We start from the raw sequence: 17,150 nt of genomic DNA, 5'->3' as shown, positions 1-17,150 counted from the left end.
CCTCAACCCCTGTCCACCCAGCGCTGGGGCTGAGGGCCACAGTGAGGGTGCTCTGGACTCCTGTGGGGAAGGGAGGGCACAAGGGGAGGGGTTGGGGCTTGGCCCCTGGCACAAGGGGAGTGGGTGGGGCTTGGCCCCTGGCACAAGGGGAGGGGGTGGGGTTTAGCCTCCCCCAATGGCCATGTCACCGTCCGCCCATGATCCTTATAGTTAGAAAGTTTTTTCTCTAAATCTCCCTTGCTGCAGATTAAGCCTATTACTTCTTGTCTTACCTTCAGTGGATATGGAGAACAATTGATCACAGTCCTTTTTATAACATCCCTTAACATATTTGAAGACCATTAGCCGGTCCCCCCTCAGTCTTCTTTTCTCAAGGCTAAACATGCACAGTTTTTTTAACCTTCCCTCAAAGGTCATAACCTTTCCTCATAGGTCATGTACTTCTGCTCTTCTTGCCCTGCAAGTTGAATCCTGTCAGGATGTTTTTCTGCTACCTATTTCAAAATGATGATTGGGGCAGGGGGGAAGACTAACTGTGTTAGTCTTGTGAGTTTTTCCTCGCACTTTTGTAAACCTCTGCAATACTTTAGGAAACCACCCTCCATTGTAGGCCACAAGAGAACTGGGCTCTCATGTGGAATGGATTGAGAGAAGTGGCCCAGTATATCAGGAGGGGGTGAGTGAGTCCTCCATTTTTTGTCTAATTTTTTAAGCCCATGGGGAAGGTACAGAGAACCTGCTTTAATCAGTACTTGTAATGTTCCCTTCACTTGGGCCTCAGCAGGCTGCAAAGTCACATCTGGGAGAGGAGAATGGTAAGAAGGGATAGGGCTAATCTAGCAACCATAAGAGAAGTAAATGATGACTCCATACCTTTGCCTCTGGATTTCAATTATACCTATTCCTGCTAACAACATTGGTAGTATATCTCTCAGATCTTTATAGTTGTTCAAGCACTTTTGTACTGTAGTAGCGTAATACTTGGTTCTTTTGTAATAGCAAGGAACCAGTTACTGCAGAGACACAGGGCAGCTCCTTTTGTGAAGTTGGGACATCCCTGTCTTTGTCTCATTGCAAGAGACCTTTAAGGAAGAAATTTGCATCAGTTCTAGAGAAGTCTTCTAGCATCCCTGTAAATCTTCCATATAGAAATTTAGGGCTGGAAGGGATCTTGAGAGGTCATCAAGTCCAGCCCCCTGTGCTGTGGCAGGACTAAGTAAACCAACCATCCCTGACAGATGTTTGTCCAACCTGTTCTTAAAAATGTCCAATGTTGGGGATTCCACAACCTCCCTTGGAAGCCTATTCCAGTACTTAACTATCCTTATAATTAGAAAGTTGTTCCTACTATCTTACTTAATCTCCCTTCCTTTAGATTAGGCCCATTTCTTCTTGTCATACCTTCAGTGGACATGGAGAGCAATTGATAACCATTCTCTTTATAACAGTCCTTGACATATTTGAAGACTGTTTTTAGGTGTCCCTTCAGTCTTATTTTCTCAAGACTAAACATGCCCAGTTTTTTTAACCTTTCCTCATAGGTCATGTTTTCTAAACCTTTTATCATTTTTGTTGCTCTCCTCTGGACTCACTTGCATTTATCCACATTTTTCCTGGACACAGTACTCCAGCTGAGGCCTCACCAGTGCTGAGTAGAGTAGGATAATTACCTCCTGTGTCTAACATACTACACTGCTGTTAATACACTCCTGAATGATATTCGCTTTATTCTCAGCTGCATCACATTTATGACTTACATTTGATTTGTGCTCCATTATAACCCCCAGATTCTTTTCAGCAGTATTACCATGTAGTCTTTTGTTTACCCATTTTGTAGTTGTGCATTTGATTTTTCCTTCCGAAGTGAAATATGTTCATAGATTCACAGATTCTGAGGAGCTGAAGGGACCACTGTGATTATCTAGTCTGTTCTGCTGTATAACACAGGCCATAAAACTTTCCCAAAATAAGTCCTAGAGCATATATTTTAGAAAAGGATCCAATCTTGATTTTAAGATTCAGTGATGGAGAAATCCGCAATGACCATTGGTAAATTGTTCCAGTGATTAATTACTCTCACTATTAAAAAATTACACCTTATTTCCAGTTTGAATTTGTCTAGCTTCAACTTCCACCAATTGGTTCATGTTATACCTTTCTCTGTTAGGTTGAAGAGCAAATTATTAAACATTTGTTCCCATGTAGATACTTAAATTATAATCAAGTCACCCCTTAACCTTCCCTTTGTTAGACTCAAAGAGCTCAATCTAGTTATCTTATTACTATGAGGCATGTTTTCTAACTCTTTAATGATTCCTGTGACTCTTCCACCCTCTCCAATTTATCAACATCTTTCTTGAATTGTGGGCACCAGAACTAGACACAGTATCCTGCTTCCTAGGATAGAGTCCCCCATCCTGTAAATATGGCCTACATTCTTTGTTTCTAGATGTATGTAACGCCAACAGACCCCGGTCACCGGCGGGCGGGATCGAACCTGGGACCTCTGGAGCTTAGTGCATGAGCCAAAAGCCAACTGGCTGCTAGCTAAGGCTGTAGAGCAGAGATCTCTCTCTCTCTCTCTCTCACACACCCTCCCTCACTCACCCACTCCCCCCCCCCCCTTGGTGCCACTAGATGGGACAGAATACCACACCCAGCAGGTGTACGGGTTACATATATGTTTAGCCATATTAAAACACACATTGTTTGCTTGTGCCTAGTTTACCAAAGGATCCAGATCACAGTGAATCAGTGACCTGTGCTCTTCATTATTTACCATTCTCCCAATTTTTGTGTCATCTACAAACTTTATCTGTGATGATTTTTTGTTTTTTTCCCCAGGTCATTGATAAAAATATTAAATAGCATAGGGCCAAGAACCAGTCACTGTGGGACCCCACTACAAACACACCCACTTGATGATGATTCCCCACTTACAATTATATTTTGAAATTTATCAGTTAGCCAGTTTTTAAACCATTTAATGTGTGCCATGTTAATTCTATATTGTTTTAGTTTTTTCATCAAAATGTCATGCGGTACCAAGTTAAGCATCTTATAGAAGTCTAAATATATTACGTCAATACTATTATCTTTTTCAATCAAACTTTTAATCTCATTAAAAAAATAGTTTAGTTTGACAGTTTCTATTTTCTGTAAACTCATGCTGATTTAAATTAAAGAATGAAAGGAGGGTAATGTAATTATTAATCAAATCCCATATCAGCCACTCCATTATCTTGCCTGGGATCAATGTCAGGTGATAAGCTTATAATTATTCAGGTCATCCCATATACCCTTTTAAAATATTCTGACAACACTAGCCTTCTTCCAGTCTTCTGGAAGTTCCCCAGTGCTTCAAGACTTATTGAAAATCAGACGAATGATCCAGTAAGCTCCTTAGCCAGTGCTTTTAAAACTCTTGGATGGAAGTTATGTGGACTTGCTCATTTTAAAATATCCAACATTAATAGCTTCTGTTTATCATCATCCAGAGATACTAGAGGAATGGAAAGAGTTATCATCACCAAATGATTAGACTATATCTTTTTCTCCTCTCAAATAGAGAACAGAAATATTTATTGAACACTTCTGCCTTTTCTTTATTATTATTGATGATACTACCATTTCCATCTAGTAATAGACCAATATTATTGTCAGGATTCTTTTTATTCTGAATAGATTAAAAAAACTCCTTATTGTCCTGAACTCTGCTAACCATAAATTTCTCCTAGTGTCCCTTTGCTTCCCTTATCAATTTTATACAGTTCTTAACTTCTGATTTATATTCATTACTATCTAATTTCCTTTTCTTCCGTTTGATATATGTTGTTTTTTACAGCTGTCTTCACTTCCCTTCCTCTGTAAACTCTTCACTTGAATTACATCTTGTTGATTTCAGACCAATTCTCTAATTTGTCAAAGTCATTTTCAATTCTAGTACTGTCTCCAAAGTGATTGCAACCCTTCCCAGCTTGGCGTAATCCACAATTTTTATAAGCATTCTTTCCACTCTGTTATCCAAGTCATTCATGAAAATATTGAATAGTTCCAGACTTAGGCTGACCCTTGTGGGACTCTGGTAGATACGCCCTTCCTATTTGACAGTGAACAGTGACAGTGAACCACAGATAACAACTCTTTGAGTATGGTCTTTCAACCAGTTCTGCACTCACCTTATAGTTATTTTATCCAGGCCACATTTCTGTAGTTTACTTATGAGAATTTTGAATATCTGAAGAGGAAGAATTAATCAGCTCTGTATCAAGGTTAAAGGGATTTATTCTGGTTTTCCTACATACTTACCCTAGAAAATTTTTGTCTCTGTATATATCAAACTTTCTACCCAACTGCTAAAGCAACGTGAATAATTTTTATATCAGAGTGTTGTCAAAGTGTTAAATATGGCCCACTCATCTCTAAAATTCATTCCAACACCCTGTGTCTTTAATTTATTGTAAATTTCATTCATAGTTAGACCTAAAAGATGCCATATTTTTAATAGGGAGTACTTGAATGCAGACACTCAGGCTGTGTACACACTACAGCTTACGTTGGTATGAGTTATGTCACTCAAGGATATGAATAAGCCACTTCCTTGAGCAACATAAGTTACGCCGACCTAAATGCCAGTGTGGACAGCGCTATGTCAGTGGGAGAGCTTCTCCCGCTGTTATAGCTTCTGCTGCTTGCAGGGGCTGGAGTAATTAAGTTGAGGGGAGAGCTCTCTCCCGTTAGCGTAGAGTATCTATACTAGCAGCGCTACAGTGGTGCAGCTGCATTGGTACAGCTGCACTGCTGTAAGCTCTGTAGTGTAGCTATAGCCTCAGCTACTACAACAGTGTGCATAATATAAATGTTCAGCTATGTAAATGGGGTGGCATGGGATAGGTGGTCTCTCTCAAAAAATTCTCTCCATTTAATGTGTTTAGGTTTATTGTTACCAGGAAAGCTTTTTGACCCTTTGGAAAAGTAGAGCCATATCCTGAACTTTGAGGATACTTCTGTAACAATGTACTTCAAGAAATAGGAAATGATGGATTGGAGGAGGAGAGTGAGTTTCCTTTTACCTAAGTGGAGGCATCCCCTCGCCTTAAGAGCCTGCCATCTATTAAGGAAGACTAATCTCTTAGTAGAATTCCTCAGATGGCTGTCAGTTCAGGGGAAGCTAATGTGCACCCAAGCATGTTTGATCTCACAGACGCCAATAAGAACTCCCAAGACCTTTTTTGCTTCTTTGAGCAATACTGAGCTGTCCACTTCTGCGGCTGTTGTCAGATAACATGGTGATTTTCATGGTCACTTTTTTCCCCTATTGCCGTCGTTCCAGAATTTTATGTCATATCATTCATGCCCAAAAATAATTCATTAAAATGGAACATCAGGCAGAAGACCCCAACATATCTTAGTAGTTCTTGCTGTGGACACTTCGGCTGATTTGTCAATACGGTTCCCTCATTCTGTTTTGAATTTTTTCATGAGAGGGATACATTTAACTGCTTATCTGTCCCCTCAAGTACTCATGGATTGATCTGTGAGAGTGTGCATCTTCAGAGACTGAGGGTCAAGCTCACCTGTGCACCATTAGGTTATAAAAGGCGAGTCAAAAGTGACTGGTTACTTTTAGCATGAGTTCCCTTTTGAACAGTTGTTCAACCTTGGAGCCTTAATATGCTTAATTAAACTGTTGTCTTTGGCCACTCATGTTCTTGAGCATTAAGTGTTCTTTTAGGCCTGTTGTACATTACAAAAAATAGCATTCATTTTAATGCAATTGCCAGCATTGGTAAGGCTGCAGTGATGGTAGTAATCAGATAAGTGCTAATGTAGAACAGCCTCAGGCATTTTTACTAGTGTTATTCTAGTAACTTAGCACAGGTACAGCTGCCCTGTTGTTGTGGGCTGCTGTAATACTTTTTCTAGTGTGCGCACATACATTGGTGACCAAAGAGTGACAAGCTGGCAAATTGTCTTGTATTATAGTTTTTGTTTTATATATGGAAAGTATTTTGTGTTTAGGACCATTTTCTACTTCCTTTTTTCTGTTTATCTCAAGGTTTATTTTGAATTAAAATGCACTTTTTTGTCCCATTCTGTATCCAACAAAGAGCACATTTTGGTGCTTCTTTAATTGAGGAGTCTTCTGAGATCATCTGGAAATAATTCAACATGTTTCTTCTAGTGGAGGGTCTCCAGTATGTTCACAGCTTAGATACCAGGTTAATTGATGCCTTTTTTTAAAACTGTAATATAAAAGGGAATCAACACTTTCAAATCCACTATAGCTTGATGAATTTGTCTGAGACCTACCTACCATGTCCACTGAGAGTCAAGATGCCTCTTCTTTGATTGGTGGTCCCAATGTGTATTCCACTCAAGGTGTGCATGCGCTCTATGCATCTGAGACCAGAAGATTTTTGCTAGCAGTGTCAGTTGGTCCGCACCAGTGCCCTTCTGCTCCTTATACTCTGAAGTGAGGGCATAAAGGGTGGTCTAGACCAATGGCCTCTCCAGTTCCTTTCTGCCACCTGTGGTCTGAGATGGACTTCTCTAGAGTCCATAGCTTTAGCTAGCATTCCTGTTAAAAAAAAAAAACAAAAAAAACCCCACCACTTAGATACTGTTAATAGTTTTACCAGTTTAGATAGTGTCATTTCAGTTGTTCAGGAATACAAGGGGCACCCTCACCCTGATACCCCCCTATGCAGGTGCCTAGGATGCCCAAGACCCTGGGATTCAAGATCTGTGTGGCCTGTCCCCAGGCTTTCCCAGTCAGTGACGACTTTGATACGTGCCTCTATTGCCTCGGGAAAGCTCATATCCTCTCTCAGCGCAGTGTCTGTTGGTCCTCTCCTCACCAAACTAATCAACCCTGTGAGTTCAGACTTAGAAGATTCCTGATGGATCATTCCATGAGACCTCATCCAGTTCTGGACCATCAGACATCAGAGAGAGGCACTGAGAAGCTCCCCCTTGAGCATGGTGGTCTCTGGCTCTGAGGCTGTTCAAGGTGGAGTTAAAGACTCTACTCAGGAGGGTAAAAGCAAACACTCTCATAAGAAAAGTGAGAAATCTCCCTCCAAGACCTCATCCAAAAGAGGACTTCCTCTCCGACACCGTTTAAGTCAGGTGTCACTTTGCACCTATGGGTGTGGTGTAGAGCTCACAAGGAGCACGGTATTGGTTCCTCAGCTCTGAGAACCAAGAGGGCCCCAAAACTGTTGACAGCCGCAGGGCTGGAAACATCCTCAGTACTGATGAGGGAAAGAAGACAGTGGACACCTCTTACACCGATGATACTGATGTGCAGAGAAAAGGAATAGTCGGTACCAAAAACTGCTGTCCATCTGAAGCTGGCACTGCCAAGGTACAGGAGCCTGACCCACTGTCCAGCGGCTGGGGCTGCCACTAGATACACTATACTGGAGGACCTTACGATCTGTGCAGACCAAGAATCACCCATACTTTCAGATCCAGTCCTAACCAAGCAGGTCCGTACACCAACACTTCGGCACTTTCCAGTATTGTCGACCAGCTGAATCATAATGAGACCACAGATACCGACAGCACCTCCTATTGTCACAGAGACCTCATTCTCCTCCAATGAGTCTGGAATGAGTGGGAGAGCTTCACCACCCTTATCAAGGCGGGAAGTGAGCCCCAAGAGAGGCTCCAAGATCTCCAGGGCACCTTCCCAATCTCACAGGAAGGAATACCCAACTCGGAACGAATGGTGTCCTCCTCCATGGGGACAACCCTGTTACCCCTATGATTAAGGTTAAGATTTTATCATGGTTATTTTTAGTAAAAGTCATGGACAAGTCGTAGGCAATAAACAGAAATCCACAGAAACCCGGGACCTGTTGATGACTTTTACTAAAACTAATTTTTTTTTGGTGGGGGAGAGACTACCGGGGGGGACTAAAGCCTGAGTTCCATGTCGGGGGGAGGAGCCTGACAGCTCCAATCCCCACCACTGGCTGAAGCCCAAGAAGTCATGGAGGTTCGTTAAAATCATGGAATACGTGACTTCCATGATTAAATCATATCCTTACCTATGATCCCTCACACTGGCCTTATTGGGGTCCCTGGAATCCATATATGAGGCATCCCAAATAGGCAAGGTTTCAAGGGGAGTCGAGACAGGCTTCCCCATCTGGGGAAGAGCCTTAACCTGCTCAGGGACACTGAGAAAGAGGAGCAACCTGAACAGGTGGAACCACTCGTTGCTGAAGAATTATCAACATCCTCACCAGATAAGGCAGTCACAGCAGCCTTGCCATCACCACCTGATAACTACAGGCAATTCCAGGGCCTCCTGAAGAGAATTGCAGACACACACCAGATCTGACTGGAGGAAGTATATGAGACCCCTCATAAGATACTGCATATCCTCCAGAGCGCTAGTCCCAGTATAGTGGCACTGCCTGTTAATGAGGCTATTTTTAGAACTGGCCAAAATAGTCTGACATATTCCGGCCACTTGCACTCCCACTCCCAAATGAATGGAGAAGAAATACTTTGTATCATTAAAGGGGGCAGAAAAGTTACTTTCACACTGTGCTCCAAACTCTTTAGTGGTGCAAGCAGTCACCAGAAGGAACAAGCAGCAGCCAAGCTGGATCTACACCCAAGACCAAATGTGTAGCCCTCTTTGGAAGAATGAATTTCACATCTGCAAGTTTGTAGTTCTACATAGTGAATGACCAAGCATTGATGACACTAAACTGGGAGGAGTGGTGGATACGCTGGAGGGTAGGGATAGGATACAGAGGGACCTAGACAAATTAGAGGATTGGGCCAAAAGAAATCTGATGAGGTTCAACAAGGACAAGTGCAGAGTCCTGCACTAGGACGGAAGAATCCCATGCACTGCTACAGACTAGGGACCGAACGGCTAGGCAGCAGTTCTGCAGAAAAGGACCTAGGGGTTACAGTGGACGAGAAGCTGGATATGAGTCAACAGTGTGCCCTTGTTTCCAAGAAGGCTAACGGCATTTTGGGCTGTATAAGTAGGGGCATTGCCAGCAGATCGAGGGACGAGATCATTCCCCTCTATTCAACATTGGTGAGGCCTCATCTGGAGTACTGTGTCCAGTTTTGGGCCCCACACTACAAGAAGGATGTAGAAAAATTGGAAAGAGTCCAGCGGAGGGCAACAAAAATGATTAGGGGGGCTGGAGCACATGACTTATGAGGAGAGGCTGGGGGAACTGGGATTGTTTAGTCTGCAGAAGAGAAGAATGAGGGGGGATTTGATAGCTGCTTTCAACTACCTGAAAGGGGGTTCCAAAGAGGATAGATCTAGACTGTTTTCAGTGGTAGCAGATGACAGAACAAGGAGTAATGGTCTCAAGTTGCAGTGGGGGAGGTTTAGTTTGGATATTAGGAAAAACTTTTTCACTAGGAGGGTGGTGAAGCACTGGAATGGGTTGCCTAGGGAGGTGGTGGAATCTCCTTCCGTAGAGGTTTTTAAGGTCAGGCTTGACAAAGCTCTGGCTGGGATGATTTAGTTGGGGACTGGTCCTGCTTTGAGCAGGGGGTAGGACTAGATGACCTCCTGAGGTCCCTTCCAACCCTGATATTCTATGATTCTATGATGTCTAAGTAAGTATGATTTTATTAATTACAATAAGCTCTCTGAATTCACTAACAAACTACCTCAAAAGGATAGATTTCAGTTCCAAGCAATCATTGATGAAGGTAAATTGCTAGCTAGATTGGCCCTTCCTGGCTTCGGTGGACGCAGCAGGTACAGCCTCCCTGTTTGATGACAACACCCATAGTTATGAGATGGGCTTTGTGACACCAATCCTCCAGATTTTCAAAAGAAGTTCAGTCCACTACAAAGGATCTGCCTTTCATGGGAAATAACCTATTCAGTGAGAAAACAGAGGAATTGTTACATATCCTCAAAGACTCAAGAGCAACTCTTTGTACTCTGGGTATCTGCATTCCAGCACCAAGGAGGATATATATCCTAAGGCTCAATCTTACATGCAATAACCATCTCCTCAGTCATTCTACCATCAAAGAGCTTTCAAACCTCCTAGAAAACACCAAAGAATACAGTATAGTGAACAGAATGTTCCTTCTTCATTATCCTTCTAGCCCCAGCCTCCCACCAAGAAATCTTTTTGATGGGACTTTTGTGTCCCCCTACCACATCCACATATACGGAGATTCTATACCCCAGTCTAAAGAGTGTATTCCAACAGTGGGGATTCCCATTGTGGGATCTCTTTGCATCCCAAGAAAACAAGAAAAGCTGGCATATTGCTCCAGAGTGGCTAGGGGCCTCAACTCCAGAGGGGATGTGTTTCTAGTACAATGACCAGAAACACTGATGTATTCATTCCCACTCATCCCTCTCTTACGTTGAATCCTGAGTAAAATCATACAGGACAAAGCATTGGTGATCTTAGTTTTTCCTCAGTGGTCAAGACAGTTTTCATTCACCAGCCTTCTCCAGGTGGCCTCACACCCGTTCCTCTGCATTCAGCTCTTCCCAGACCTTTTGACCCAGGACAAAGGCAAGATCCTCCACCCGAACTCAGTATCTCTCCCTTTAACAGGTTATTATGATGGATGACAAACGTAGAATGATCATGCTCGGATATAGTACAATCCATTCTTAGTTATAGCCGAAAAGACTCCATGAGAAAATGCTATACAGCTAAATGAAAAAGATTTTCTACCTTGTGCCAGAATCATCATAAACCATCAGAGGATGCTGAGATCCCTACTGTTCTGGACTGCTTCCTCTCTCTAAAAACATTGAGACTATCTAACATCTCCTTGCAAGTGCACTTGAGAGTAACTTGTGCCTTTCGCCCTCCAGTGGACAGACATTTTTGTCTTTGCCCATCTTCCTACAGAACTGTTTCTGAAGGGACTTGTCAGAAACTTTCTTCTGGTACTGAAACCGACCCCAGTATGGAATCTCAGTTTAGCCCTAATAGCATTAATGAATGTTCCACTTGAACCATTAGCTCCATTTTCCTTTGCTTATCCTTTCCCTTCAGGAAATCCCCTAAACCAGTGGCTCTCAAACTTTTGTACTGGTGACCCCTTTCACATAGCAAACCTCTGAGTACGACCCCCCCCTTATAAAGTAAAAACACTTGTTTATATATTTAACACCATTATAAATGCTGGAGGCAAAGCACGGTTTGGGGTGGAGGATGACAGCTTGCGATCCCCCATGTAAGAACCTCATGAACCCTGAGGGGTCCCGACCCCCTGTTTGAGAACCTCTGCCCTAAACTGTTTGTCTCCTTTGCCAAATGCACAAGTGGGGGGGCAGTCTAGAAACTTTGCAAAGGGATTTCAGGCTGAATCTTGCTTTGCGATGAACTAACTCTCCCCCACAAATGTGAGGGCCCGCTCGACCAGAACCCAGGCTATGTCAGTAGTTTCGCTTTGAAGTGTCCCTCTTGTGGAAATCTGTAAAGCAGCAGAGTGGGACCCTGTGCACACCTTTGTGAGACATTACACACTAGTACAAGCCTCTACAGCAGATGCAGCCTTTGGCAGAGCAGTCTTCCAATCTGTGGTAGCGGTTCCTCACCCCGACTCCCCTTTTCAATGAATACTGTATGTAAGCCACCTCAAGTGGAATACACATAGGGACCATCACTCGAAGAAAGTATGGTTACTTCTCTTGTACAGTTACTGGAGTTCTTTGAGATGTGTAGTCCCTATGTATATTCCACTACCCACCCTCCTTCCCCTCTGCTGTGGATCCTTCTGGTAATTCACTATAGAGAAAGAACTGGAGAAATTGTCAGTGCACAGTGCCACTGATGCCCTTAGTTCAGAACACAAGGAGGAGAAGGGTGCAGGCATGGATCAATGGAGCAGGGGGTTGGACTAGATGACCTCCTGAGGTCCCTTCCAACCTTGATATTCTATGATTCTATGGTACTGCTAACAAAAATCTTCTGGTCTCAGACACATGGACTATGTGCACATCTCAAGAGGAATCCACATAGGGACCAAACATCTTGAAAAATTCCAGTTACTGTACAAGATAAATAACAATACTTTTCCAGATGGACTCAATAATTCAGAAGATACTAACTATAAAAAATCCTGATTGACATACAAGTTTAATAATTATTACCATTCCCTCAGACCTACTGCTCAAGGTACCATGTTTAGTATGTGTACACATACAGTTTATCAGGGGAGTATAGTACCTCTAATTACTTACTTATTTAATTTGGAACAATGTGGTACCTCATGACTCTGTCAGAAGGGAAGGCACATTTAGGCCTTCTGGAAGCCTGCTGTGGATTTTAAGATTCTGTTCTGATAAAACAAATCTCTATGGCTGTGGCCTCGAGGTATGGATGTGGTACTCTACTGGTGGTGTCAACTTTTCCCTTATTTTTTATTTCTATAGAATCACTTCTCAAATTGTATCAATCTGTTCTGGTGTATATGAAGGTACAAAAAGAAACCTATTTTACCTATATAGGTCATCAACCTCTTAGATTCGTTTATTTGGAATTACCTTCCCTTCATTGTTTTTCTCTATAAATAAAAGTATATCTATAGACTATATTAAATTCCTGTAATAGGTTTCCCTAGTTATCTTCATTTTCTTTATTTAGGGCTTAGTTTGGTTAGAAACCTGTAATTGGGAAGTATGATGCCAAAAAGTTTAGTTGCCATTTTTATTTGTACTGCTGCCTGTTAATCTTGATGAGAAGTGCAACCCAACAATTCAGATGTATAGACCTGAGATTCATAAGTAATCTTACACAATTGCCTACTACTAAATTAATTTGTCTCTAGTAGACTTAGGTCATTGGATTGAGGTTCACTTACTCAACAGATGGGTCTAACAAATATTTATTAAGGCAAAACACTCAGCAAGTAGTGATCAGTTACTTATAAGTAGGAAGCTTATTAGAACAATCTCATCACAGTCACCTCCAGCACCAGACTCTACAGCTTCAACCTTCCTTTGTTACACAAACTTATTTATAATTTTTTGTTATCTTTTCTTATACATATATATTATTCTCATTTCCATGTTAACTCTCCTTCCCCATCAGTATAGGTTTAGTATTAGTTCAAACTAATCTTTTCAAGCTTTTTAATTAGTTTATCTCTTCTTGTTCTCACAAACATGATTACTCTGCAATTTCTTACACATGTGCAGCAATAAACATAATTATTCTGCAATTTGTTAAACATACAGTTCTATTTATGCTTAAACTATTGAACATTATCAGAACAGAATCTTAAAATCCACAGCAGGCTTCCGGAAGGCCTAAATAAGCCTTCCCTTCTGACAGTCATGAGGTACCACTTTGTTCCAAATTAAATAAGTAAGTAATTAGAGGTACTATACTCCCCTGATAAACTGTATGTGTACACATGCTAAACATGGTACCTTGAGCAGTAGGTCTGAGGAAACGGTAATAATTATTAAACTTGTATGTCAATCAGGATTTTTTTATAGTTCATATCTTCTGAATTATTGAGTCCATCTAATCTATTTTGTCCAATAGAAGAACACTCTGATATCAGTGGGATATTCTAATAGAAGGAAAACAGATCATTTTACTCTCCACCCATTTTCCACCATTCTGAATATTGCACAAGGTGGAACTTCACAAAATTACAGAACATGGGCAAACCCTAGATGCTGAATGACTAGTGGGGATCAATCATAATTTTGAAAGATGCCTGAAAATGCTGCTTTACCTACTGCTTTGTTTTAAGTTGGAAGTTCTTGAAATGAGATTCAAACTAAAATTCAGTGTGTGTATGTTAAACAGTTTAAAGATGCTTTGTGAATTGTAAGATACATTTACATCATGTTTCTGAAATATACAGAAATGGTACTTTTTAAATGAAGTATCAGGATTTAAAAAAACAAAAATTTCAGTAGTGAAGGGATCAAAGCTTGATTACCCAAATAGTTAAATAAATATTTTTTTCCTAAAGCTGCATATTATGAGTAGGTTATTACTGCTATGGATTTTCTTTCATATTTAGTTTTTTATTCTACATTTAGGGAAACAGACATTAAGAAGAAACCTGGGCACAGACTGAGCAAAGCTAAACAGAGGAAAAAGCGAAAAAGAAACAGAAAAATGAAGCATGATCATATTAAAATCACAGAGAAAAAATCAGATGGAGCCCCTTGTCATCTAATTCCTGATGACCAGGAAACATCAGACAGTGAAGAGGAAGATTCAGAAGAAGAAAACAGAAAATCAGTATTTACATTTAATGGAGATCCAGGAGATGAAGGTTGTGAAGATCGTTCCAATGGTTATTGTAATGAAAGCCCAAAATCTACCAAGCATCAAACAGGAAGTTTACCTATTGCTGTGTCTGAGACTTCAGCAACACTATCTAGTCCAGTGAAAAGGGACTTGTTTACAGAAGATGACGGTACATTTCTAATAAATTTGACATCTGCTCCTAATAAAAACTTAATTGAATTTGAACACACACTTGATGATCAGGTGGTTGATCATAACCAAAATAAAAACCTTATGGTAAATGAGAGCAATTCCTTGGATACAGATGATCACAGTTCTGTTCTAGACACAGAATATAACAGTAAAGAAAATAGTTCTATGATGTTAAACAATCAAGATGAACTTACATCAGATCAAATTGCATGTGAACCTGACCTAGAAAGTAAATTGTTAAATGTAAGTAATGGAAAAAAAGAAACCCTGTCTCTCCAGCATGATTTGAAAACATCTGAAATTTGTGTTGTCTTGCCTGATAAAACCATGAAAGACAGACAGACATCAAAAAGGTATGAGAAATATCCTTGGGCTTTTTTTTCAATTGATTTAACTGATAGACAATTCCAGCTTGGGTCTGATAGGTCGGGTTCTTGTTCTTGGCCTGAGGGTACCCATAAATTCATATGCGAGCAAAGACCAAAAAGAGTGAGGCGGCCTAAAGAGACCTATCCTGACAGCACAGGAGAACAAACTCGTGAATCTAATGAAGAATTAGAAAAAGAAACCAGTCTGCAAACATTAATTGAAGAGAGTGGCAGTGTAACACATGGTGGTCTACAGTCATCACTGATTGACAAAGTACATAATATTTCATTTATAGAGTCGGGAGTCACTGTCACAAACTGCTTAACTGAAGTCAATGTTCCAAGCAATGTAGGTACACCAGTTCCATCAAAGAAGAAAGGAAGATGCAAAAGGATTTTCAACTTGGCACCAAACTTTCATCTACCAAGGCAGATTGCTGTTAGTACAAAGGAGGGACTGAAGGATGTTCTATTAATGGATGATAACCTATCAGAAAATGTTTTGAAAACAGAACAAGAGAGAATTTCAAATAAGGACAATGGAAAGAAGAGTGAACAAAACCTTGAATTTCAAGAACATCTAGCACCTTCTAATAATGATGTGACAGATTCTTCACTTAACCATGGTGTGGGATCTCTCTTACATAGTAGTCAGTTGGGAGAATCTCTGTGTCTTTCAAAGAAAGCTGTTTCTTCTCCAGCTCAGAAGTTTCCCTCTAATTTTTGTATAGTTTCTTCAACAAGTAAGGAACAAATTACAACTTTTAAAAAAGAAAAAATACTTGATAAAAAAGAGGGTGAGAGAGAACAGTTCTCTTCAGAGCTTACAAATAGTCAACCAGATATTTTGTGTTCTGTTAAAGTAACATCTGACTGTCCTACATACCCTAATGTATTTGAAAGCTGTGGTGAAGATATGTACAAAACAGATGAAAGTAAGCCATCACAGTCCTCACAAATTGAAGCTAATCAAGATACTTTAAATACTAAATCCAATTTTTTGGGTCTTCCCTTATCATTGGGATTTGCATTTCAACTTGTAGACCTTTTTGGTTCTCCTGGATTTCCACTGGGTAATATTATTATTTATTATTATTAATTTTTAACAGTGTCTAATGATATAAGTCTCAGTTTCTTATTGCAACTAGCAATTGTACAAATGTGATAATATACTGTAGCTGATCACTGCTTGCCAATATAGATACTTTTGATGGCATTCACTTAGTGTCTTGCAAATGGTACTTTGCACCAAGATTTTGCTTTTCAGCTCTGTAGATTATCTATTATGCAATGATCATTGTTTTCTTTTGTTAGCAGTTTACCCTCATTGCATGATCTTGAGTAATGCTGAGTATTTACTAACTTTAAATCCAAGGAATGCTGTCCTTGTAGCTGTGTTGCAATTTCAGCTGCACAAATACATCATACTGAGTGAATTTTTAACCTGTCATTTAGAAACTGCATGAAAACACGTGCTATTTGGATTTGTATTTCTTTGCTGGTAAATGTTTGTTTCACCTTTTGTAATACAGTAGTATCCCTTTACTAATAATGTAAAGTTATAGGGTAAAATTTTCAAAAGCACCTACATTACATTTTCAAATGTGTCATAGGCACTTTGGAGGCTTAATCCCACTGACTTTCAAATAGACCTACTCTCTTAAATCACTTCAGTAGTATGAAAATTTTACCTCTAATCAAATTTAATTTGAAATTGAAATTAAAAACCATAAAGTATATTTTCTAGTACTGAACATATTCTTTTAATCATGCAGTCCACACCTTCAGATGTCATGGTTAGAAGGTAAATGAACAAACAGAGCTTGAATTTTCATATTCTAGTGTCATTTAATGTATACTAACTCATGTAGTGTAAATACTTTCAGAGAGATCAAAAAAGAATGAACTGCTTAAGCTATAATTCTTCAGACTTAGGCACATGGTTAATTTTACAATGGGACTATTCACATGTCTATATTTGAGTGTGCATAAATCTTTAGAGCCCTGCGCAGATTCAAAATGTATATTCTTATCCAATCCACAATCAGAAAAAATGGTCTGTTGACATAAAGCAGATATCCACAGATTTGCAGGGCTCTATAAATCTTCACAGAATTGATGTCACTTAGGCCCCTGTTTAGCAAGCTACTTGTGAACCTTCTAACTCTCTAATTGTAGTCTCTCCTTAATGAAAACATTAACAACTGCACCAGTGCATCTACGCCGCTATAAGTTCTCTATGTAGCTGTTATAACCCGATGGGAGAGAGCTCTCCTGTCGGCTTAATTACTCCAGTCCCCACAACAGAGGGTGGCGGAACCTTCTGAAAAGTGGGGGGGGA

At 40.4% G+C, this 17,150-nt stretch overlaps 1 protein-coding gene across 1 annotated transcript in view; it reads left to right on the top strand.

Moving 5' to 3' along the window:
* Nucleotides 1-17,150, top strand: part of LOC112117333 — an 87,451-nt gene that overhangs the window by 68,484 nt on the left and 1,817 nt on the right. The window contains exon 7 of the mRNA XM_029911961.1: nucleotides 14,036-15,882. Within this exon, the coding sequence (XP_029767821.1) occupies nucleotides 14,036-15,882 (1,847 nt within the window). The remainder of the gene's footprint in view (nucleotides 1-14,035; nucleotides 15,883-17,150) is intronic.

This window comes from Terrapene carolina, unplaced genomic scaffold (assembly GCF_002925995.2).
Source record: "Terrapene carolina triunguis isolate 2854851 unplaced genomic scaffold, T_m_triunguis-2.0 Scaffold139, whole genome shotgun sequence".
In the NCBI taxonomy this organism is placed as follows: Eukaryota; Metazoa; Chordata; order Testudines; family Emydidae; genus Terrapene; species Terrapene triunguis.
The sequence above is the reverse complement of the archived record's forward strand: the minus strand, read 5'-3'. Positions and strand labels throughout refer to the sequence as shown.